The sequence below is a fragment of the Anser brachyrhynchus genome (genome assembly GCF_964034855.1).
Source record: "Anser brachyrhynchus genome assembly, chromosome: 6".
Lineage (NCBI taxonomy): Eukaryota > Metazoa > Chordata > Aves > Anseriformes > Anatidae > Anser > Anser brachyrhynchus.
The window spans coordinates 24,186,362-24,212,521 of NC_137700.1; the positions used below are offsets into that span (position 1 = coordinate 24,186,362).

The following is a 26,160-nucleotide window of genomic DNA, read 5'->3' on the forward strand; positions in this document are numbered from 1 at the left end:
ATTCTTGTTTTTTCTTCCCCAGTGTTGTCTCAGACTGACCCTTGCCCAGAGGTAGTCCTTGGTCTTCCACATATCCACACATTCTCCTCTTTCCAGTACTCAGCTCCCTCTAGATGCTTTAGAGGCCAGTCAATAGATAATTGCTGTCTGCAGCAGGAAAGGTTACAGTTTTGTTTGGGTACTCTTAGCTCCCTCATTTTGGAGGTTTATTGTAGTTGGGCATTTGTTTTATTTTGATGTGTGAAATGGGCTAAAGGGTTGCATAAGTAGAGAAAGAGTGAATAATAGATTTTTAAATAAGCAAAGCCTACGTGCTGTCTGTGTCAAAAAACCTACAACACTTCGGACAAACCAGACATTTATTTATTTATCAAAATAATTTGCAGAAGTTAAAAAAACAAAACAGAAGCTGTTACAAAGGCATATGCTCTTTCCCTTCCAAATAAGATCATAACACCGTATTAAAAAAAAAAAAGTGTTTTAGGACTTCCACAGGAAGATTTTACACAAGTTTGCCAGTTTTTACCACTGATCACAAAAGCTAGCTGAAAATATGAAACATGCTCATTTTCTTAATCCTTTATCAGAGGCTAACAAAGCTACAAACATGAAACTATAATAAACATCACACTTTAGGACATGTCAAAATTCACTGAAAGAACTGAGGGATCTGAAAAAGGCCATAAAGAGTCAGCATAAAGGATCAGTATGTATAATGACATCTCTGAAAGAGCTGATGTCAGTCATATTTGTCATGTAAGACAACAGGCCATTTGCACATTAAAAGACACATTCTGCGTTGGAATCCGATGATTCCTCCAGAACCTTGAAGACACCCGTTTTTTTCTTCTTAATTGCTTCAGTTTTCATTTGATCTAGAATTAAAAAAAAAAAATAGGTGAATTGTCTGCAACCTTTCTTTTCAAGTACAGCAATGCAGAGTGAAAAGTCGTATGTACTCTTATTTCATCTGAATTTGGAAATCAAGTTGATAAAGATCAGTTTGCTCCTTCATAACCACTCAGCAACTAACAGTTCGTGCTTGAAAATATTTTACAGTTGTGTATGAAATTCTGCTTATGGTAGATAAGAAAAAAGAAGCAACCACTATAAAATATGATGCCTGCTAATAACACAACAAAAATAAATGACACCTTTTCCAACCTGAAAGGACAAATCTGATTATTTCATAGCCTGAATTTGTAAAGATAAAGACGGATCATATTGTGTCAGCGCAGCAAGAATCATTTCTATACCAACAGTAAATTGAAATAAGCAGGTTTTTTTTTTTTTTAAAAAAAACATTCTTTAGATAAACCAGGAGAAATTTCAAAGTGTAGTAACTGTTCTCTTCTCCTCAGGCAGTTATTTCACTCAAAATTCACATATCATATGTATTTAAGACTAGCCATGAATTATTTATAAATTCTATAATGACTGTTTTTTCTTCTGTATCTATGTTTTGAGTCTCATCTCTCCTAAAATGCTTTATTTCCTTCAGCATCTTATATGTAATGTTTAGAGAAACTAAAAGTTCCTCTAAACAATTTCTCAGAAGAATTAAGGTTTTTATAATATCTTTGCCTGGTCAATTTACAAAAGCAGACAACCGAAATTTTTTTTTTCCCCCCCAAAAAAATTTGATCCACTGAGAAGGCATGGTAACCCTTGGTAACCCCAAAAGAGTTTAGGTTTCTCTCCTTGAAGTTTTACTAGGCTATATTTTGAATTATGAAAGTATCAAAATGGGTTTTCAAATAGGTTTGCTGAAATAAGGTTTTTTTTTTTTCTCCTGAGAATGACTTCTACTTTGACCAACTACAGCAACTTGCAGTGAAAATTTCTTTGCAAAACATCTGCTTTTCCTTTACTGTGTGTAAGCCTGGGGCACACTATGCATGAATGAGGTTTCCTGGAATACTTCTGTCAAAGTCATCCTCTTCAGCAGATCCTATTGGAAACATCAGCTTTGGGGCTAAAGTGTCTCTCTTCACATGTAAAACAGTTGCGGGGAAGTGAAACTATGACTGTTTTCTACATATAAAGAATCTTAAAAAAAAAAATGTATTTCTGTCCAACACAAGAGATGGATGAGAATTCTGACACTTACCAATAAGATCGCTTCTATCCAAGAGTAACTCAAGGTCTTTATCACTGATTACTTTTTCTTTAGATCCTTTAACCTCTCTGTTGAAAAAGAAACACACTCTCAATACAGATAAAAGCATGTAAGAGTTAATAAAGCACAGAAGTCAGTCTTCCGTATAGCAGAATCCCTAGGACATTCTTTTCACTCTGAAGATCCGCTTTGTAAAACACGAGAACTATTGACAGCTGCTTGCAAGCTGCAAGTTACAGACTTAATGGTCAACAAAAAAAGTAAAATTCTACATACCTCTCATAGTCTCTGGATTTCAGTAATTCTAGTAATTCCTGAGGGTCCAGACAGCTCTTTGATTGTGCTAGGCCAGATTTGCCACCTTTAAACTGATCTGTAGAAAGGAGAAATTTTAAGTAGAGACGGAAACAAATTCCATAAACTGTTACATCAATACTAGGCACAGATGGAACAAATCTACTTTTGCATATCGAGGCTAATGCTGTCTTTCATTGTTTCAGCCCTGAACTAAACACACCTTAAGCTAACAGGCTAACTGGTCAAAAAATCAGAGGTGCACGAGAAGTTTACATGCAAGCCTTTCACCTTCTAGCTATAGTATGCAGAAGAACCGATTGAAACACCAATTCACCATGCACACACGCACACACAGAGCAGAAAAGCCATTAGTTCTACTTACAGTAAAAAGATTGCAAATAAAGTTAGATGGTAGGTGCTGAAGTTTGTTCGCTTTGTAATGTAAGCTGGTTGAAACAAAGTAAGCAGCATTAACCACAAGACAGGAAATATATGAAGGATAACGTTGTTCCACTGTAGAAACTCCCTCAATTTAATAAGTTTACAGAAATGACAAAATATATCTTATAGCATAATCTCTTCAAGAAACCAACCTAACAGTTATCTACACACAAATCACGATGTCAGCACCAACATCCAAAAAGTTATACAAGATTATTTATTACCTTGCTAAATCTAAGCATGGATGAAGCCAAGCTCGGTCTGTGCACTGCTAGGCCTACTGTCCCATGCTAAGCTTCCCCAGTTTTTATTAACACATGTAGCCATTTCATAGCAAGTCTTCCTCATACCCTTTCAGCAGCCTCACTGTTGTTGTTTCCTGTATCTCAGTCTCAGAACACCTCCCCACATATTTCCCCATCTTCCTCCAAGGACTAGCTGTTTCTCAGCAAACTGCAAATCAAATGAAAGTTCCAGAGGGGTTAGGGCTATAAGATTTCTCTCCTGCTGTGACACACAGGACGCAGGTCACATCCCACATTCTTAGCGATGCAATTTCTCCCTTTACTCATTTGGATAAGTTTTCAGAGTTTCACAAACTATATGGCATTGAATTAGTGCTGTACAGATCTTGGGCTGTAGTAGTAACAGAGAGAAAGCTACAGGAAATGCACATAAGATAAAAAAGAGTTTATGTGCATCACTTCATCTTAGTCTGACATCTACTAAGTTATCTAAAATTGTACTGGTTCTCATGCAGTTTCCTAGGCATCTTTCTATAATAAAGCAGAAACAAAGACAGAAGGCACGACACGATGCTGAGCTCAGTAAGAACACCGCTTTGCACTATATTTCAATCCTTAAGGTTTGGTACTTGTACTGTACACACCCTACATAGTTGACACCACAGAAAGGCCTGACTTAGACATATAAGCTTTATGACATTCCTTCCTCATTCGTTTCTCAAAATTTCTGATACTTTCTAAATATTCAGAATTATAGGATACATTACATCACCTTTACAACTACAGAACGAGCCTCAAGGACTCCTGCAGGGAACATTCCTACAGGCAGGCTTCACCAAAAGTTAGCAAGATAAACATTCAACTTGCTGCAAAACCAAAGACACGACCCTTGCCGCTCAGTTTCCTTCCTGTACACTGCCTCATCCTAGTTCCCACTGCTACTTTAGCATATGGCAGTCATCTAAATATTTGAGTCCATCCTGCCTTGTGGGCTGATGTCATTAGCTCCTCTAGAGAGAAGTCGGATGGCAGTTCTAACAGTCACATGAAGACAGCAGTTACAAAAAGGCTAGGACAAAGGAAGTGTTGAACCATTAGCCAACATCATCCACACAATCCACAGCAATCCACAGCTTGACACAGGCATGACAAATGGCACACTGCAGTAGACAGTTACAGGTGTGGCCTTTCTGCCCGCCTTCTGCCCTCCCAAAAACATGGTGGTTTTTTTTTCTCCTTTATATACTACAAGACGTTTTTAAATTCTACAAGTTTAATACACAGCTAATTATTGTCAGAGGTTGCAAGAATTTTTTTTCCTTCCCCAGCTGAGCTTACTGTTTGGAAAATACTATAGTAATTGTACAGAGTGGGCGATGAGATGCTGGAGAGCAGCCTAGAAGAGAGGGATCTGGGGGTCGTGGTAGACAGCAAGTTGAATATGAGCCAGCAGTGTGCCCTGGCAGCCAGGAGGGCCAACCGTGTCCTGGGGTGCATCAAGCACGGCATCGCTAGTTGGTCAAGGGAGGTGATTGTCCCGCTCTACTCTGCGCTGGTGCGGCCTCACCTCGAGTACTGTGTGCAGTTCTGGGCACCACAGTATAAAAAGGACATGAAACTGTTGGAGAGTGTACAGAGGAGGGCTACGAAGATAGTGAAAGGCCTGGAGGGGAAGACGTACGAGGAACGGCTGAGGTCACTGGGCCTGTTCAGCCTGGAGAAGAGGAGGCTGAGGGGAGACCTCATCACAGTCTACAACTTCCTCATAAGGGGGTGTCGAGAGGCAGGAGACCTTTTCTCCATTAACACCAGTGACAGGACCCGCGGGAACGGGGTTAAGCTGAGGCAGGGGAAATTTAGGCTCGACATCAGGAGGGGGTTCTTCACAGAGAGGGTGGTTGCACACTGGAACAGGCTCCCCAGGGAAGTGGTCACTGCACCGAGCCTGTCTGAATTTAAGAAGAGATTGGACTGTGCACTTAGTCACATGGTCTGAACTTTTGGGTAGACCTGTGCGGTATCAAGAGTTGGACTTGATGATCCTTAAGGGTCCCTTCCAACTCAGGATATTCTATGATTCTATGATTCTATAGCAAGCTAGCATCCAAATACAACACACACAGAGTAAGGTACAGAAGCAGAGCAGGATTCCTACAGCACCTAAACAAAACAAATTTACTCCAAAAGAGAAGCTTTATCCCAACCATTTTTTAAAGACCCTTGAGTATGTATGACCAGCTAGATGATCTAGAACACAACAAGAATCACCATTGTTCTGCAAACACACACGCACAAAAAAAAAGGACTATTGTGCCATTCAGCACTGGTTAATTGCCCCAGAAGAGAACTTATTCTACTGTGGTTATAACAGACTATTCTTAAATTTAAAAAGACAAATGCAGAAAGGATTCTGAAATTTTCTACAGTGATTTTACAGGTCTAAGACTTGCAGTCGCAACCACATTCAGCAGGAACTCCCAGAAACCAGCTTTCTGTAGTACCTGCTTACTTTACCAATTTTAATGGAACGCTCCCTATTCAAGCAGCTGCCAGTACAGCTAGAAAACCTATCGGTAAACTTTATATCATTAAACACAGCTCTAAATATCATTAGGTAAGCCTACTGCTTCAAATGAAGAATTGTTATAAGCTAAACTGCAAGCAATATCGCAATTTTTGTCTGCTTTTCCATTTATATTCTGGTTCATTTAATTTGGTTATAAGAAAAAAAGACAGTCAACTCAGACTTGTTACTTACTCCCAGCCTTGACATTTTCCATCCTAGAAGTCTAAAACATTTGGGTTGAACAAACTATCATCTTGCTGACAAGCTGCTAACAAGCCCCAAAGCTGTACTCCCTCATTGCCCGTTTTTACTTTTATTTATTCCAGGCAGGCTCACCATCCCATCACTTTTTTTTTTTTTTCCTAAATTACCTACCAGTAAAGAAGTATTCATAACACGGTACGGCCTGAAATGATACAAGTGCTTTCCTTTAATTTGCTGTAGAAGTTATCTGTAATACGTCTAAGAATGCATTTTGAGGAGCAGTGTTATATAGCCATTTTTGGAAGGATGAAGCTATTTGTGTTTAAGAAAAAATACTTAAGAGTTTCAAAACAGAGTAGAGGTCTCCAAGATTTAAAGAAGCAACACATGCATAAAGGAAGGCATAAGAGAAGGATACTAACTTTTGTGGATAATCAGCTTCTCCAACTTCCTCTTGGCAGCAGCTCTCTCCACAATCTTCTGATCGATTGTATTTGCTGTCACAAGACGATAGACAACCACTGGTTTTGTCTGGCCAATTCTATGACACCTGTCTTGGGCCTGCAAGTCTGACTGGGGGTTCTGAGGGGATAAGAAAACCAAGTTAGCTGCACTGTTAACTTTTCTCTTTTTAAATGCTACCACAGGCAGCATTTTCAGTCAGTGAGCTGAGTCACAGCTGAAGCAAACAGCAGGGCAGCTATTGTATAATAAAACTGTACATCTCTTCGCTCTTAAAACATGCCCGTGCCAAGCTCTGCTGTTGTAGCTGCACAGCCAGAGCAACCCAGCTAGCTTGACTGCTTCTCCATTATATGCTGCAGTTTCCAACAGATAAACATTTTTTGTATCAAAAATTTAGCCGAGGTTGTTGCTACGTTCAAATTACAAATAATAAATTGGAAAAAAGGAAACATCTAAAATAGTAACAGAAACAAAAAAGCTCCTACTTTTGGTATAACCCAGGGGACAAACATGCTGGTTTTGCAAACCAGCTCTAACATTGTTTGAGAAGCTATTTTCAAATCAGGCTGTATATATAACATATAACATGGTAGCATACACGGCTTATATTGTCATTATGTAACACGTCATTAAATAACAGAAGTGGCCCATACCATAATGGCTTACTAAACAATGATTGAAAGCAGCAGTAAAGAAAGCATTTTACAACACATCACTGGGTAAACAGTCTGTCAACATACCCAGTCACTATCGTATATGATAACTGTATCTGCCGCAGTTAGGTTAATGCCCAAGCCTCCAGCTCTCGTGCTCACTAAGAACAGGAAGACTTCAGGGTCATTATTAAACTGATGCATCTGGAAGAGAATAAGACTATTACAAAACAGCAGGTTGATCAAACAAAACATATCCAACGTTTTATTTTTAAAAAGACCTATGTTTGGAATTTTAAAATATAAACAGGTAGAATATAACATACGCTGCCAGAGGTAAACTGAAGTTTTAAGAGACATTATGTGCATCTGGGACAGGGCAAGAACAAGAAGTGAAACAACTGTATTTTCTTATCTGCCAATTTTAGTGAGTGTTAGTCAATGAGCTGTCCAACACAGAGTGGAGATAACTACAGTGACATAATCCCAGTCACATTTACCCCCCACGTAATCTACCATTCAGTGATATTTTTTTTCCCAAGTTGAGCATAGTCCAAGTTGGCAGAGCCTAAAAACATATCTACTTTCTGACACATGGAGCAATCTAAAATTCTGATGTCATCTTGACTGTAACTTCCAGCCTCCTTGTATACCTCCTCTTCTTATTTCAAAACTAAGAATAACTTTCTCAACTCCTACTCAGCATCTAACCTACTTTCATGGCAAGATCCTTCCAAGCGTCAGCACAGCTCCTACCAGATCTACGAGCAGTTAAATCTGTTCTCTTGTTCTGCACCTACACCACTCTGCGGTAGGCACTGAAGCCAAGAACAGAGAGGAAAAGAAGCAAATTGGACCAGCGCCTTTAAAACTTGCTGCACTTATCCCTTGTTCCCATGGTTTTCTTGAGCCACTCGTTGCTGTTTATGCAGCTGAAACACAGTGGGAACCTAATGCCAAAACATTTTAACTGTATGCTAAAAAACATAACAGACAAAAAAAAGTCATGCTTAACATGGATACTTCAACGAAGTGAAAAAAATATAGAAGTCACCGGAGACAAAAGATGGATGTAACTACATGTCTTCTCATAAGAGGAAGTACCATATGCAATTCTTAACCCAAGAATGAAACAGGACATCTCGACTTCAAAAGACAGACACATTAGCAGGCAAGTGCTGGTTACATTTTCTATGTCAGACGTGTGCTCGGATGCACGCACTATTTTGAACTTCTCTTGTACCTCTTGGGCCTGCATTGGGCCTATCTGCACTCAGGTTTCCTTTTACACCAAGATTCCCTCTAGCTTTCAAATTACTTTGTAGAATATAGAAGCTGACCTCCAAGTGACTCTTTCTCCAAAGCACGCTTTGCTGGATACATATTACTAAATGAAGTAATGTTCCAACTCACCTCTTGTTACCCTGAGACACTGTTCATTCTCAACTGAGCTATGCATACCCTGCTGGGAGTTTTTCACTGGAACAAGGTTCTCCTTGCTCAAGCATGTAAACACCTGATTTCTTCAGATTTTTACAGCTGTACACTTCTACATTGATTTTTTTAGTATTCTTTTAACTCCCCTACAACAATCAAACTTCCAGAAGCAAGGCACAGAGTGCCTTGTTTCAGAAGTTTCAACCACATCATAGGATGAAAACTTGTGAGGAGGTGAGAAGCAGCAATATGGAGTAAAAGCTTGCCTGTCAGATCACAAAACAGTATGGAACAGTATGGAATTCATACCCTCCAAAAGCCATTCCATTGGCCATTCCATTTGCTGACAATTTGCAACCACATAACTGCGTAATCAACTCCCAAAAACGCCTAGAAACCAGCAGCACAAAATTTTACCTGCTTAATACAAGTCACATTGCTAGTTAGCCTTTGGCTTTTAGGATCATTTTTAACAATAGCAACTTAAATGTTGAGGGGTGTGGCTTTCCTCAGCCACATTGTGGCAGAGAAAAAACAGTGCAAACAAAAGCAGTTTCTGAGCTAGATGATCAGCAAGTCACTGTTTTTCCTTATCTGCGTAAATACTGGTACATACTTGCGAGATCATATTGCAACTGCAGCACATCGCCTAGACACATTCGGTGTACTTCTTCCATACCGTGTATGTATTGCTTTTTTACATCCCTGCAAATCCTCAAAGCTTTTCCAAAACCACTCTACATGGCTGCTCTTCATGACAAATACATGCCTCAATAGTAAGGCATTCTGTGATCTTTTCGTTATAAGCATGCAAGAACAAAGGATTACACTGTAATGAATCCATGTTTACTTTCAGGCTGAAGTTACAAGTGTATAACTAGGTACACAACACCACTTCCTGGAAATCTATTCTTATCTACTCTAACACCTATTTGGTGTTAGACTTGCAGCACACTCCCACAGACACTGGTATAACATCCTGGATGCTAGGAAACAATAGGGCTGGGGTAACACTGGGATTAGCACCTGTCGCAATCTGCATAAATTGCATACTTCACATCTGGGCAACAAGAATATGTGAGCATTCATCATTCTAGGCATACCAAGATGTTGCTTAGTAACATATTTCACTACTTCAGTGTTTCTCAACTGCAGTTTTTAAAGCAGCAGCAAGAACATCAGGTTTCAACATAGATGTCTGTTGCCTATTGAAGACTAAATGCTGTGCAAAGTCTCATCCCAATGTCACATTAACAGGCACAATTTGGTAACAGGCTCAAAGGACATGAACATGTACTTACATTTTCTTCTCTGTCTGAGTAAGACATAGACCCATCCAATCGACTAAATTTGAAGTCTCTCAAATAGCAGTAATCCATCAAGATGTCAAGCATCATAGTCATTTGTGAGAACAACAAGACCTAAAAAAACAGGAAGATTCCTTAGTACCATTTTTGATCATCAAGAGACAACTGTGCCAAAAAGAAAAACTGGGTTTACCTTATGTCCTCTCTTTTTCAATTCTGGAAGCATCCGGTCCAAGAGAAGGAACTTGCCTGAATTCTTTACTAAATCTTCATCAACCTTAGAAGGAGGGGAAAAAGGGGAGAAGCAGTTGCATATTAGAAGGAAGGATGCCGATGGTTTTCATCATTCAGAAGCACCAACAAATGCTTACTGAAATAAACTTGTACCATCCTTTTAACTAAAAGCCATAACATTGAAATCAACAAATTGCAAAGTAAGCTGAATCAGTTAAATCACGATGAAATTAAAACAAACCCCACTGTTTTTTTACATGCCCAAATATATATATATTTTTAAATGAATTAACTTTCATCCCATTTCTGGAAGGAATAAAAGTCATGAAGGTTTCTCTCTTCACATGGAAAAGCAGTTTCTTTCCCGGCTTCTATCAGTGGTAATTAATGCACAAGGCTTCCATCTGCTGGAGACAAGGAAGCACTAGCTGAACAAGCTACAGGTGCTAGCTCCTGCAAGTGTGAAACAACCTGTTTTCTACACACTAGCATGGTGTTACCTTCTTTTATGCACTGACCTTGCATTGATAAACTTTGACAGTTTTCTCCACAGTGCAGCCAAATCTGTTAACCACACACCAAGCAGGAAACATGATTACAAGAGGCCACAAACTGCATTTAGAGTGTACAAACAAAGCAACTTCAAGTTGATGGAGATTTCCTTCAACTCAAAGTACTTTCTACTTTCCTATATTACCAATTGCCTTGTCTAGATTAAACTGCCAACTGGCCTTTATGAGGTACTTCCATTGGACTTTCTCCCTTTCAAGGCATAGATCAGATTCTGTAATCCTCTGAGTAGACGATCCTGTTGTACTTGTCTGCCCTGGAACACCTCTCCTAAAAACTGCCATCATACCTTCTGCAGTGTTTACAGTCTACGTCATGAACAGTTCACAAACATCAGCGTTTTTAGTTTGGAAAATAAACCTTTTTGAGGACAGCTTAAGGCAGATCCTAAAACAGCTTGGCTAAGCAGAAGCCAGCTATTGTTTCAGTTCAATAACTTGCTTCCAGCAGATGAGTGCCTTCATAATGGAGAACACTACAGTATCACTACTGCAGAGGCTAAAGGGACACAGAGGCTTGAACTGGTTGTTGCAACTGCTGCTTCAAATAATGATTCAGTCACACGCTGGAATTCAGTAGGGAGGCATATGTAAATACATTGTAAAGGTCATTCCTAACTGCTGTCAGCTCATGATCTATTGCTTCTAAATGCCTAGAATAATTCTTCTTCTAATCCTTTTAATATACATACCTTGAATTGTTGTGTAGCAGGGTCCAATGGGTATTCGATAAGATAGGGATGATTACAGCATTTCCTCAGTAACATCATAACATTCTGTAGTTTAAGGTTCACCTCCGAATCCATGGGCATGCTCACTTCTACCACCGGCCTTGAAAGACATGCCGTCTTATTAGTAAAGAAAGCATCACCTTGTGTTACAGAAAAAAATAACCCCCCCCCCCCCCCAATAATAAATAAAATAAAAAGCAACAGATTCACATGCTGTGTCAAACTTCCTTTAAACCCCTCACAGTTAATAAAGCTATTACCAGACAAGACTTCCTTTAGTGTCACACTTGGCACTGAAGGCACTAGAGTTTGCCACTATTGGTTTAAAACACAAAAGGATGGTAAAGTCGTAATCAGAAGCGTAAAAGTGGAACAGAAAAGGGAACTCTGAAACTTTGTCATATCTCCCACTGAACAATATATGAACTACTCCAAAATCAGCTCTTGGCCTATCCCAGTTCAGCCACATACACATTGCAGGATTCTACTACAGCTATTTTGCTCTTCCAAACCTAAGAGCTATATCCAGCATAAGGGAACCAAGCATGTCATAAAACTAACACAGGCAAATATTTAATACCCGTTCTTTCAGAGTACACTGGACTAAAATAAAATCTAGCAAAACAAATACAGTTCAGTCCTGTAACTTAAGCCCAATCCTGGCTTTTCTTTTGCCCAAAGGAGTTCCAACCAATTTAGAGCCACCAATGGATCTTGTCAAACTCAAGATTACTTAGCACCCTCAGTCTTGGTCCTCCATTCTGATCATAATCACCAACCAGTAAGTGACCTGTAAGTGTCACAAACACAGCAGTAACCATGCTGGCTATTTGGGTTCCAGCTCTCAGTTTAAACCTATATATTTTATAAAATTTAGCAAGGAAACTAATTATCCCTTTTCTCCAGTCCTGAGCCCAAACTTTGCTTCAAGTACTCCTGAGGAACTCTGTAAAAATCTGAGAGTTAACTGTAATTAACACACAAATATTATCCCATGTCCTATCATTGAGCCAATGAAAGACAGAAACATAACTGAACAACGTAGACGAAAGTTTTACCTGAACAAAGCATGCAAAATTTAGCAATAAAAACCACACAAGCAAAGCTCTGAAGGAATATTAAGAGGACAATACTCAGTATAACAAAAAAGATAATCTTTTAAAGCAGGTACCTCTCTTTTTCCACTTCCTCTTGCATCCTGCTGATCAATTTTTCCAAGTCATCAGGTGAACCATTATGTTCTTCACAATAATCAACCAGTTTTCGACTACGGCGTTTTGGTCGGCCTGTTGGACTCAGCTCAATTACTTCTTCCTGTGGGAAACAGCATTGTCATCAACAGCAGACAGCTCCAAATTCAGAGGCCTGTGCTGACCCAAGAATTCTCAATCCTGAAGAGAGGTCTCAGCAATACGCTCTATCCAATACTTAGTTTCTGCAGCTGTAAATTTTGCTAAGCAGAAAGAGTGGCCCAAACTCTAAAGGCCTTTAACTGTAGATCTTGAAAGCTTCTGCTCAATTTTTAAAAGCTGCATTAGTACCTTACTGATCTTACAGCAGAAACTGTCAGTTCAATGAAAACTGTCTTTTTCCACTAAGCTACAAGCAACCAAAAGCATACTAACACTCACATATTATCAGTTCTATGACCACAGAGGCCAGTCACATCAACAGTCACTGAAGTGACGAAAGGGTCAGACTCAAAATGTAAGCAAACGTTTTGGTCACACTAGTAATGAAGCAATGTCAGCGTGGTTTTGCTTATAAATGTGCTTGCTATTAATGGTTTATAACACCCATATCAGTAGATACCTCATTATTTCCAAGCAGTTTCCTAATGGTACGATTTACAATGGCAGTATAGAATGTTTCTTGCTTCTTTGCCAGGGGCGCATATACCACAACTTCTCGTTTGGGAGGAACCTCAAGAGCAACGTCAGATTTCAGTCTTCTCAGTAAGAAGGGTGTCAGAATCTGAAACGTTGAGCAGTTGTGTTATAATTACTCAAAGCTCTCAACAAGGCTAGTTAAAAGAAAAAGACACACAAAAAGTTTACTGATAAAACATTATTATTACAATTTAAACTAAGGGATTTAATCTGCAGAGCTCCATACTTCATTTTTAAACAGAGATGCCTACTCCAAAACTTTTACACACATACTGATCACATGTGTTAAAAGAAAAAGAAAACCCCACATCTATGGACATCTTAAAAACTGTCTTTAATAAGGGTTGCAGACCTTTCAAATAATTTTCTTAATTGAAAGTAATCTTATTACAAATTAGCTCATTTTGCTTGTTATATTTCTTCAACTTATTCCAGGATAGCCATAAGCCTTTAAAAGCAATATATAAGTTGTCATCAACAATTATATCTAAAAAATATAAATTGTATCTCACACCATCAGCTTACAATGGGAAGATGTGTTTTGAAAGCAGTTACTTTCCCCTCCACCGCCCCTTAAAAAACATTTTGAATGTTAGTTTTGTTTTGCCTTTGAAGACAGGCAAATTATAAAACTAGTTTGTTAAAAGGTTTTCTGTTCAACACCTCAGAGCGGCATAAATTCTCTCAAAGTTATATTTCCACAAGTTCAATATACAAATCAAATCTTTTGGCAGACTGAAGTAAGCAACAGCAATTAAGTTTAACTGAACTCAATTCAGTTCCAAGAACAAAAAAGAGTCTTTATCAAAGAAGTACATTGTTCCTTTCAGCACTTATAAACACCTTAAATATTGGAGGAAAAAAGTAGATACCTAAGTGTAGAAGTGCCACAATAAAAGCCTTGGGGGTCAGAAGTCAGCCCCACAAACAAGATTTTGGTACACTTTGTAATAATGGTCAATGTCAGAAATAAACCATGAAAAAATAACACAAAAAAATAAGTGAAAACCTGATGTAGCATATGCAAGATGTTCTGCTCCCTTTCTTTAGCAATGATGTCTTCGGCAGTTTCTGTAATGCTGGTAATGTCAAACCATGATTCAAAACTATAAAAAACAAAACAAAAGAAGGAATAGCTTACTTCATAGCTATGATTCTTCTTCCTTATATAACTATGCTATTTTTCCTCACATCCTGTGATTTAAGAAAACAAAGCACTGGTATCTATCACATAGAGAGGGTAAACAGGAGACACTTCTGAAATACACCTGTCAATTCAGATGCTTGAGATTTTAAAAGCCATCAATAAAAATACCTGTATAAGTTGTAATATTTACTATGATCAATTATATTCAATATAGTCTGTAGCTTTTTCCAAATTTAGACTAAATTCAAGACTGGTTTTGGCAACATTCCTGATCTCCCCATACTGCTTCATAAAAGCATCAGTCTCCCGTGGGTCCCATGCTTGACAGCCTCACACAACTGTCTGTAACACCTTACAAAATCTCAAGCAACTCCAGACACTTATGATCAGATAACCATCTCCCGTCTCACCCCAGCGCCTATGTCTTAGTTCAGAATTGAGTTTCCACTATCCACTGAGCTGATAATTACATCCTTCCTTTCTGAAACTATTAGCGTGAAGACAATACACATTTCAAAGTCTTTACAACCAGATAATTATACCAAATTACAGCCATATCATAAAAGAACTCTTTAAACACTGACAGAAGTTTAATTATTAAAGAGCAAGAATAATGCCCAAACAGAACAAAGGGGAATCTTTTTTTTTTTTTAAACCAGACTGCAACCCACCTTTTCAAATCATCAAACACATCTGGCAACAGGAAGTTAAGCAACGACCAAAGTTCTGCCAAGTTGTTTTGCAGGGGGGTACCAGTCAACAGCAGTTTATTGTCTGCATTAAAACGTTTCAATTCTCTGATAAGACGGCAGTTCATATTTTTAATCCTGTGACCTTCATCTACTATCAGGTATTTCCAAAAGCAATTCTACAAACAAGAAACGGTATTTCAGTAAATCTTAGATTACTCCATCAAAACGTGCCCAATGAGCAGCACTAGTAAGACTGCCTGATCCTGACCGTTAGAAAGATTCTATTTGCTCTTGTTTCTCACTTTGTCAGACTGGAACAGCAGAGTCCAAACAGTTAATGCTTCACAGTGACTGCATTTAGTTCTGATGATTACAGTGAAAACTTCTACAAGAAGCTCTTTTCACTGAAGCAACCACTCTAATATTAACTATGTTACTTATATAAAAAGGACAACTTTTCTCCACATCTCTCCCCTCTACCTATGGAGATAATGGGCAAAAAGCTGTAATTATGTAGATTACAGCTGTAAGTGTTGTAAAAAAGTGAAGCAAGCAATTAATTAAGATAGTATTCTATTTGAAGAATTTCTCAAGCACAAAAAGATAATCCAGAGCCATTTCTACCAAGGATATATATCACAGCAGAACTGAATACCGACATAGCTGCTGCAGTATGACACTCATTGAACAAGCAGCATGCTGGGTTTTGTGTGTTTTTTGATTTTTTTTCTTTTTTTTATTTTATAAAAAAATGCTTTTTAAAAGCATTGCCATTAGTGATGAGGCATTCCACCTGTCACAGGATTTTCAGGAGAACGTAGATACCTGCAGGGCATTTCTGTCTCGCATTGCAATTTCAAAGGAAGTAATGACCACAGGATAGATTTGCAGTGATCCTTGTCGCCCATGAATTTTTCGAACCAGTTTACGACGTTCCTGCTGAGCTCCATGATACAGCATTATTGGAATCTGAAAGAAATAAGACTTAGAAGTCAGTTGAATTAAGCTCACTTAAAGCTGTAAATCTCACAGGTAGTAAAGATAATTATTAGCTTGGTTACAAGAAGACTGTAAATACATAGTAAGACATAGCATAGTGTGTAGTAACAACAAAGAACTACAGTTAACCTGATGTTCTATATAGAGAACGTTTCGATGCAAATAATTAAAACTAAGAACTGAGGTAGGAATTTTTAGAAAATAGTTCTTTTAGACCCAAGGAAGAAAAACCTTTGTTTCTCTTACCTCTGGAGTAAATCTTTTGAATTCAGACATCCAATTTGGAAGAGTAGACAAAGGTCCACATACTAAGAAAGGACCAGGGACTCCTCGCTCCACCATCAGCGCTATTGTTGCGATGCACTGGATTGTCTTCCCCAACCCCATTTCATCAGCTAAAATGCCATTGATACCATTTTCCCAAAGCATCTGCACACACAAAGAAAAATACATAAGCATAGAATAACTATCACACCTTAGGAACAAACATCCATAGGAATGTATCATCTGTAGAAACTCTCTACTAGTCACATTCTATATTAGAGATGAATAAGATTTCTCCATGATGAAAACAAAACACCAGCATCTTGTAAGCCCCGGACTGTCATATGTAGGGTAATGTGCTTTGAGCAAATTAAGTGCCTGACTAGGAGGAGAAAAAAAAAGAGAACAGTATCAAAGGAAAGGATGTGAACTACTGTTATATCAAAAAACGCTTCAACAGCAAGTATACCTCACAATACTCTGACTTTTACTCATCCTGATTCCAAATTATTCCCGTAGCTTCCATTTCCAAAAGACCGAGTTACTGCGTTTCAGTTTTATCTTTTCAAGTAGCTTTTATAGCCACTGCTACTTCGGCATAGGAAAAAGGTGCAATACCTGACCAACACTGCCTGCTGTTCTGGCAAAAATTATTCGTGCAGACACTGCCTATTTCAACAAGTGACAGAGCAACTTCTCACAACAGAACAGAAAGGAAGTACCCTTTGACTATTCTATCTACTGTTCTTAAAGGTTATGAGTGATGGTCCAACAATGGAAGCTGTTTATTCCCCCAGAACAGGCCAACCTTCCTTAGGCACTTCCCAGAGACAGAACAGAATGAGTGAGTTTAGTGGCACTCACTTGTGAGATGAGTTGAAGCCTGTTAAAACAGGATATACAGGCTTGTGGGAGCAAGAAAAAAAAAGGGAAATAGGAGATCAGCAGCAGAAGAAAAGTTAGTTCTGCCTGGCTTGCAAGCAAGAACAGGGAAAAAATATAAAAGAAATGCCCACGTACATAAGTTTCATTGGCTTTTGAAATCAAATGTTAAAGACAAAACAATTTAAAGACATTATGCTAATACCACTAGTTAAGAGTCCATAATGCAGAGAATTGAAAGCTTATTCGTGTTAGATGTTTAAAGACTCAACTTGCAGGCTTATGGGGCTAGGCATTCAAGTCCTTGAAAGAGGAAAAACAGAAAGACTGTCCCTCAAATTCAGTATGCATAGACCTACTGCTTTCACAAAGCACTTATGAGGAGAGACTGAAAGGAGTTGAACATGAAAACAGATGGAGAAAGGAGAGATGAAGAACACCAACCAAGAAGCTTACAGAAGCCTTTACAAACCTAAATATCCTCCCCACCCTGTAACTTTCTATCTGCAGATGGGCAACTTTTTTCATGATACAAGAATCTGGTGTTACAAAATCATGAAGTCCTTTCCTTCTTCACTTTGCCTTCACCAACTATAACCACAGATTTCTAGTGTCTCTTCCTCTTTGTTTCCATCTCCAATCAGCAACACATTCAATTTTGTAAACAATTGCTCCTTACCCTTAGCCACTCCATGCCTTCCACCTGGTACCACCTCATTACACCTCCAGTAAAAATCTTTGGCTGTTGAAAAGGCACTGGCTGTCCATTATATTTCCGTACTGGATCAAGGAATTGCTTGGCACTGTGTCGTACAGCTTGACACAATCTATCCTTGATGACACTATTTGAGTCTCCATTTTTCTGCAGGTCTTCTGGACACAAGTTATCAGAAGAGCTTTCATCCTATAGAGGGAAGTTCAAGGAACATGTGACAAGTGGCATGCTTTAACAAAACCCAGCTAAGACATGCTTATGCCAGGTGCTGAAACTTCTGGTAAATTTCTGCCAGTCTGTTATTATGTGGCAGGGGCTGGCTTGTTTTGCTACAAAGACTTCGAGTAACTGTCAATGAAAGAGTGAAATTTATTTTTAGGATTAGTATCACCACAAAAGCAGAGGTAACCATGCAAAATTTCAATACCTTACTGGCATCCTTTATTCCTTTGGAATTGAAGAACAATTAGGCCATTCTACCCATGAAAGCAAGAAAACATAAAACCTTGCCGAAAGGCTGACATTTAATGCAGTGATTTCTTTTCTGTAAGTGGATTCTAGATAATACTACAAAGTAGTACATAGTACTGCACTTGTAGTTCCTAAGCCACAGTAGAAGCAAGAAAAGACCACAACTATTAATCTCCAAATTTAAATGCTTTAAAATGGCTGCATCTTAAGGTCTTATATACTAGCACAAACATTTCTTTACTAAATTATTTCCTTCATTTTTGAAAACTACAGTAAAAATCAGAAGTTTTCACCCGTTATACAATAAAAGGCGTTTAAGTGCATTTACTTGCAGCATGTTTTAAAGCTTTTAACTCAGAACTACAATACATAGCTAAGAGATATTTATTTACAATAAAAGTTTAAAGACATGCTAGAAAGTATAAAATGTCCTCCCTCCCTTTGGGCTTAACACATACCCAATAACATGTGAAAACATACCTGATTTTCCACTTTACTTTTTTTTGCCACTGATAAGATTTCCTGGAAAAAAAAAAAGAAAAAAAATACGCTTATGTGCTTTTCAACTCTAAAGGCTACTCCAATTTGTATTTCAAGAAATCTTTTAATTGAAGAGCCTTTACATGCTTGAAGAAAATTTCCATACAACATCATCCATCATACGTGACTGTAACAAGGTAACACATCAGCAAATGCATTTCAGTCACAAAAGATAATTGAACACATCTTCACAGCTTGCCTCCCCAAAAAATTTAAGAAAACCATTTGGATTCTACAGGTCCGACAACACTGCTTGTTATATAGAATTTTGCTGGGAAGAAGTCATACCTTATAGGTAGACTACTGTTGGCTGTCAGTCAATAATTTCTGACGATAATGTATAAGAATGCATTGCTCCAAAATACAGATGTCACACAGTGATAGTCTCACCAGTTAAAATTTGAGCCACAAAAACCCAAACAAGTCCATTTATAAATACAGCCTACCTCTTTAGACATAATTTCTGAGATGTTGTATGTTCCGTCTTCTCTCCCTCTCTTCTTTTTTGCAGCTATAAAATAACATTTGAGTTTATGCAACACATCAAATGTTAAAGAAACTGAAAACACCAGTACTGACTAAAGGCAGAACCTAATACGTTACCTGATTTCTCATCTTTGCCATCAGCTGGACTTTGACCCTAGAAAATAAATATAGAAAGAGGTTCATCATCTTATGCATGTCTAACTATCATGGCACAGATGAGAGAAATATGCAATCCAACTTAAAGCATTGTCTTTGAAATCTTTTTGAAAGACTTAGTATTATGTAGTTTATAAAAAATATAGCAAAAGTAGTTACTGTTTATCTTTTTCAACCTTGCTTTAGTACACCAGCACTTAGCCTACTGAATAAGATAAGCAATCATTGCTAAAAAAAAAAAACCAGAACTAAAAGTCAACCCCACAAGACAAATCCAAACCACGTCCTTGAATAAAAATTACAGAATCATAATGGTTTGGGTTAGAAGGGACCTTAAAGATCATCTAATTCCAACCCCCCTGCCATGGGAAGGGACACCTCCCACTAGACGAGGTTGCTGAATGCCACATCCAACCCAGCCTTAAAAAGTTCCAGGGATGGGGCATCCACAGCTTCTATGGGGAACTTGTGCCAGTGACTCACCACCATCGTAGAAAGGAATTTCTCCCTTATATCTAATCTAAACCCACACTCTTTTTAGTTTAAAGCCATTACTCCTTGTCAAGGAGTGTAGTGATCAGACAAGGAGTCCTTCACCAGCTGTCTTGTAGGCCCCCTTTAGGTACTGGAAGATCACTCCATATCTCCCTGGAGCTTTCCCTTCTTCAGGCTCAACCACCACAATTGTCTCAGCCTGTCTTCATAGGAGAGGTGCTCCAGCCCTCTGATCACCTGTATGGGACTCCTCTGGACATGCTCTAATGTAATAGGTCCTTATTATATCGGGGACCCAACTAGTCAGAAAAGTCTCCTTAGTAAGGCTGTCATGCTATGTGATTTTTAAGTAGATTTAAAGTCTTACTATGGTTAAAAATACTGTACAATAGATCTTTCTGCAAGTCAAATCCTGGGTAAGTCTAACTTTAGCTACCTTGACCAGATGATCAGAATTGACATGGCAATTTGACAGACTTATAGCAAAGAGAAGTTGCATAAAACCTCTAGTTAATCTTACCTTCGCAGATTTTAACATCATCTCTCTCTTTTTTTCTAACTTCTCTTTCCTTCTCTGTTCCTAAAAAACAAACAAAAAGACATTTATTGTATTTAAATGACACTCACAAAACTATCCATTATAAAAATAACAAATGCAGATTACATTGGTAATGTAGAGTGCCATGTACTCTACAAACTTGAGTGTTTTAGCAGTTTCAGTAAAAGCCTCTATTCTGACATTGTTAAAAATCATAAAACAAAACTTGGGCATGTAAGTGCAACTGCTTTGAATTGCTTGTCAGTGACTACTTTAAACATTGTCAAATACAGTAATTTAAGAAGACTCCAACAAAAATATACCCAATTGCAAACTCCTGAAGAGATCACATTTACTACAGCAAGTTTTCCACGTGTGTTAGCTCCCCTTTAACTTCTACGAGTTACCACTTGTGTCCGTTGTCAAACAGAATGCAATGTAAGTAGCCTACAATGCCTTTAAGGAAGAAATGCTTTAATATCTTTAAAAATCTAAGATTTTTTGTTCCATTTACTATTTTTACTTGCTGAAAGCAAAAGGACCCTGGGGAAAAAAAAAGATACGGAACCTTTATAATTATCAGATGGAGCAATAAGACTTAATATTGAAATAGTCATTCTATCAATAATCATGAATTTGAGCTGACAATAGACACCAGAGAAGTACTTTAGAAAGGACGTTTCTGCAGCCTGTCAAGTATCAGTTATCTGAGCACATGATTATCCTGACTCTTTTCTTGAGATTCTTCCTCTCTCAAGCTCAAATTCTCACAAGTTTGTACATACAAGGACAATTACAAAAGTAAAGACACAGCCAGATGTGAACCCGTAGATTTAAAAAGCAGAAAACAAATTCATTTCATGGAAGCTCTTGTTTGGGAAAAGCATGGTCTGAGATTACTGTAATTTAGAAGTTTGTCCTACATTTAGCATCCTGAAGACAAGCCTCACCCTCAGCCTACAGCAATCAACAAAACCAGGCTGCACAACTTCTACACGTCAGTTCTTTGCATCCTTCTATCCTCCTTCCAGGTTTTCCAGCTTCCTTAAATTTCGTCTTCCTATCTCTCAGGCCAATAGAAAAATTGTAAAGACATCACAGCTACCTTTATACTGTGATCATAATTCATGCTCTTTCCAGACTGATTTATCTATAAATTTATAGGACAAACTTTGAATATTACGTAAAGCACCACCTCATTCCTGGGCGGTACCTTCCATAGATATTCAGCAGAACTGAAGCAAAAAAACAGATGACAGTTCATCTTAAGAATCCCCACCACAGAGAAGAATACACTTACCTCCAGTTGCTGCTGTTCCATTTTGGTTAGCAAGAACTTCGAATAAATGTTGCTTTTTTCAAGCAAATGCTGAAGCCTCTTATACCGCATTTCACTTGATTCCCTGTCCCAAGAAGTGCGAGCCTGGCCAACACAAAAAAAGGTCAAGTATTTAAAGATATAATTTAATTCAAATTTAATGCCTTACACACACGAAAGGGCTCTTTTAGAGGATAATCACAATTGCTTCACACCTGCACAAGCATTTCTCTTTGAGTCATTAAATATTTATGATTCATGGGTGTATTCACCCATATGTATCTCTCTATGAAGCGCTCGCTGCAAAATCAGCATAACTGAGGGATGGATTCACTTGCACACATAAACAGCTCTGCAGCATACCTGCTTCCAGTGCAACAGCACAAGGTATTCAAGGGCTTAAAGATACCTAAACTCTGATTTGTAGATTTAGAGTTAAAAGGAAGTCTAAGCTTATTCATAGCCTGCAAAATCTGGGAGAAAAAAAAAATCACATTTCAAAATTCAGCAGTTTCCTAAGTATTAACTGGGACACTTCCATATAACATTTGCACAAAGGTAGTTTTTCATTAGCAAGATATTCAGATGGCTACAAAGTCATTAGTGCCTAATTTACAGTGGCCAAGTGAATTCCCAGTGTGAAAACAGCAACTTCTCCTTGCTTTGCTTACAAAATCCAAGTGCTTGAGTTGCCACTATTTTTTAAAAAAAATGTTACCCATTGAATTAGTCAACACAGTGTAATTCACCAAGACTTCTCCAAAAAGTAAAAAAGCATACACCCTGCAGCAGTCAGGTAAAATTGCCTGTTAGATGGAGACTTCAAGCAAGTGAAAAGGTATAAATTAGCATCTCCAAGAGAAACTCAGGAAAGGCAAGATGCAGAGCTTTACAAGATGCTTATCTATGCCATTGCCTTCAGAAGGAACACTGGGGGAAGGGCACACCAAGACAGAAAAGAAAGAATTTTCTGGAACTAAACAGATTAATAGGTAGGGAAAAGATGTTAGCTGACTGAGAGGAGAAACTACAAAAAAGCAGGGTTTCTTCCTCCGAGAAATCATACCTTTGTTTTCCACAAATGGTATGCCAAGTCATTCTTACTAAGTAGCTATCACTCTATGCATTTGTGAGCAGAAGATCTATCTCCAGGTGTTTTTTGGGGGCTACGTGGCCTTCTTGCAAATTCTCCATAAAGTTTTTGTTTGCTACTGCTCTCCTCATTTCAGGTTTTTTCCTTCAGACAGAACGTACCTGAGTCCAGGAAAACCAACCCTTGATGGCAAAGCCAAGAAACAATATAAGTGAAGCTGAAGTACTTCATTCATTGAGTTGGTATTGCTCAATTTGTGTTGGAGTGGGACCCAGCTTCTTTCCATTAATTACTTCATCTGAAGGACTTCATCCTTTGACTGAACCTCCAAGCCTCAACAAGGTGGTTTTCATACCCGTTATATTGACTATGGAAAAAATCTGCCACTCATTTTTTCATCATTCTACATTCTCATATATTTGCATTGCGGTATTTTGCTCTTAGACCACAAAAAGAACAAGTGACTCATTTGTTGAACTGCTCAAGTCACCTGGCAAGGGGATTGCAGAAGTGAAGCACAAAAAAACATAATAGGATCTTCAAGAAGATCAACTGTCCGCAAGATGTCAGTAAGCCTGAGTTCAGTGACATGAGTAATCTCCCTTGGTCTGACAGACCCCTGAGCACAGGGTGAAAGCATGGTAGAAGCACACAGGAGAGGGGAATAACTCTTGTTAGAGGTAAGCTCTGCAGATCCTTAAGAAATTGAAAGAATAATGAGGGGGAAAAAAATCAACCACCTCCACCACAACAACATAAAAAGGAAACGAACAGTAGTATCACATTACAGCTGTGACACCTAAGTGGCTGGTTGTGAAAGAAAGTAAGTTTTATGTCCTTTTCTCAATACTTCCTGTGCAATGAGACATATTTACTCTACACGAATTTCCTCCAAATGATTGCCATCAAATTTTTAGTTCAAGGAATACATGAAGAACAGTTCACCTAGGCTCTATCATGAGTTACTGCCTGTAAGAAAGAAGACTATGAGACTTCTAGGAGAATGAAGTAATAAATAAAGAATAAAGTAATACTTTTCGACCACAGAATCATAATGTTGCAGCTTAAAAACGTACCTTTTAAATGAAAATCTTTTCTCAGTAAAGACAGAAAGAGGGGATAAAATTAGTTCCAGGCCTTAGAAACTGTATTTCTCAAATCCCTAAAGTAATGTTTCAACTTTCAGCTACCATTCTTCTGTGGACTGTTCAATACAAAGACAGATGGTTAAGCAAAAGAAATAATGAGAATACTCTGAAAGATGGAGGGAAAAAAAAATAAAGATTTCTCAAGTGTTTTGAGTAACAGCATTAGTTTCTTAGCGAAAAATCCCAGGAGAGCACTTAAGATGCATGTTCTTCCACACTTATGTTTTCTTACGCCTGAAATAGAGCACCTTTTATTTCTGGCACGCTGATACCTTGATAATTTGTATCAGCAGTGCTGAAGCACCCTGTTTTCAGGTTGGCTCTCCAAAACAGACTCTTAATACCAACAGTCACAAACGCTCAGAGCAGGACAAAAATGAAACACAGCCATGATCATGTCATGCGTGCTAGGAAGGCATCATCTCCAGGAGGCTGTTCCAAAAACAGGCAGGCAGGCACACGGCCGTCAGCAGGCACCAGCCCCGAGGGGTTCCGGGGGGCTCCGGGGAGCTCCGGGGGGTTCCGGGGAGCCCCCCCCCAGCCGCTCACCTTCTCCAGCATCTGCCGCTCCTTTTCCAGCCCCGCCGCCTCCAGCTGCTCCTCCTCCGCCAGCATGGCCGGCGTGATCACCGCCTGCTCGCCCATCTCGGCTCCCGGCGGCTCTGCAACGACGGCACGGTTACCCCGGGGCCCTGCCCGAGCCGTCCCCGCCCGCCCCGGGTCCCGTCCCGTCCCCGTCCCGGCGCTCACCGCCGCTGCCGCCCGCGCTCCGTGCCGGCATGGCGCCCCCTGCACCGGCTCCGCCGCGCGCCGTCCGCCTCGCGAGAACAAAAACCGCGCGCTGAGCGGGCCGCGCGAGACGCGGCCGAGATCTCGCGAGGCGGCCCCGGCCCGCCTCCGGGCGGGCCCCCAGGGAAGCCATCTTGGGGGGGGTGGCGGGAGTCGCCTCATGACGTTGTGAGGGCTTGTAGAAACACGTCGCATTCATTGCATGTTGGTCCTGGGTGTTTCGGTGGGTTCCTGTCCCTGTGGACACGTGTATTTCATAGAATCATTAGGGTTGGAAAGCCCTCCAAGATCACCTGGTCCAGCCATCACCCTACCACCAATGGCACCCACTACACCATGTCCCCAAGCACCACCTTTCCTTGAACAACCCCAGGGAAGGTGACCCCACCATTTCCTTGAACGCTTCTCGTCTGTGCCACGAGAGGGCAGGGGAACGCTTAAAACCGAGCGAGAGCTGCACCGCCACCACCACCGATGGAAAACCTTTCCCGCTGCATAGATTGCATTCAAGTAAATATTTCGGGTGTTGAGAACACAAACACTTCAGCTTGACCCGAAAAACACCAGCTGTCAAAATAACTCTGGGCTTATCACCTCCGATCCATTAAAAAAAAAAAAAAATTTACTGTGCTAGCAGTTTCTCGCACCTGACTGTCCAAGGGGTCACTAGTTTAAACTCCACGCGCATGGGGAGCAGAGCTCCCGGCTCTAAAAGAGACCTGGGAAGGGAGAAAAGGGGCAGAAAGAAGCAGCAGCAGAACAAACAACTCCAGTAACAACTGAGGTGGATGGCATTCTTCTCATTCCCAAGCCTTCGAGGCTGATTCTGGATGTTGTAATGTGGTTTATGGAAAAGTGATTCTGTTTTGCAAGACATAGTTTGGAGGCTAGCACAAGATGGTTCTGCATTGATGTGAGGAAATGTTAACAGGGAAGAATGTTATTAACCCCTAATAAAGTATTTTATTGGCATTGTGACAATTGAATGCAGCCTTTTTCAAGATTCTAGTTCACTTTCCACTATTCTCAAGACATCACAATAAATAAACAAAACTTTTATTTTTTAAAGTATCTTCCATTCAGTGAGACTTTAAAATACTTACTAAACTATATCATTAGAGTAGAATAATCACCTAGACAACCGCAGAAATGCAGCCAAGCTGGAACATTGTGGTGGCTTAAGTGACTCCCAGCACCAGTTCCAGGCAGGAAGCAGGGATGAAGGTGCCACTAGAGCTTCTGGAGCACTTGGGAAAATGAAATTGTGAAG

The 26,160-nt window shown here is 39.3% G+C and overlaps 1 protein-coding gene across 1 annotated transcript; it reads right to left on the reverse strand.

Annotated features, from left to right (window-relative positions):
* Window positions 1–341: 341 nt before the first annotated feature.
* Window positions 342–25,007, reverse strand: HELLS (helicase, lymphoid specific). The gene is made up of 22 exons (XM_080598172.1): window positions 24,852–25,007; window positions 24,651–24,763; window positions 21,843–21,965; window positions 20,525–20,584; window positions 19,471–19,507; window positions 19,314–19,378; window positions 18,808–18,849; window positions 17,821–18,045; window positions 16,242–16,424; window positions 15,822–15,965; window positions 14,976–15,172; window positions 14,167–14,263; window positions 13,081–13,242; window positions 12,440–12,582; window positions 11,230–11,368; window positions 9,928–10,011; window positions 9,729–9,848; window positions 7,078–7,194; window positions 6,295–6,454; window positions 2,396–2,492; window positions 2,111–2,187; window positions 342–875 (listed from the first exon to the last, which is right to left on the reverse strand). Exons 1-22 carry the CDS (start codon window positions 24,880–24,882, stop codon window positions 781–783), a joined length of 2,511 nt encoding a protein of 836 aa, XP_080454298.1. The 5' UTR covers window positions 24,883–25,007; the 3' UTR covers window positions 342–780.
* Between the last annotated feature and the right edge of the window lie 1,153 nt (window positions 25,008–26,160).

Bases quoted from the DNA above. Each gene is read 5' to 3' on its own strand.
- HELLS (XM_080598172.1), bottom strand. From the start codon at position 24,882: ATGCCGGCACGGAGCGCGGGCGGCAGCGGCG. The intron at 24,764-24,851 runs GTGAGCGCCGGG...CCGTCGTTGCAG, and splicing joins GAGCGCGGGCGGCAGCGGCG to AGCCGCCGGGAGCCGAGATG. The intron at 16,425-17,820 runs GTAAGGAGCAAT...TTGTGTGTGCAG, and splicing joins AAGGCATGGAGTGGCTAAGG to ATGCTTTGGGAAAATGGTAT.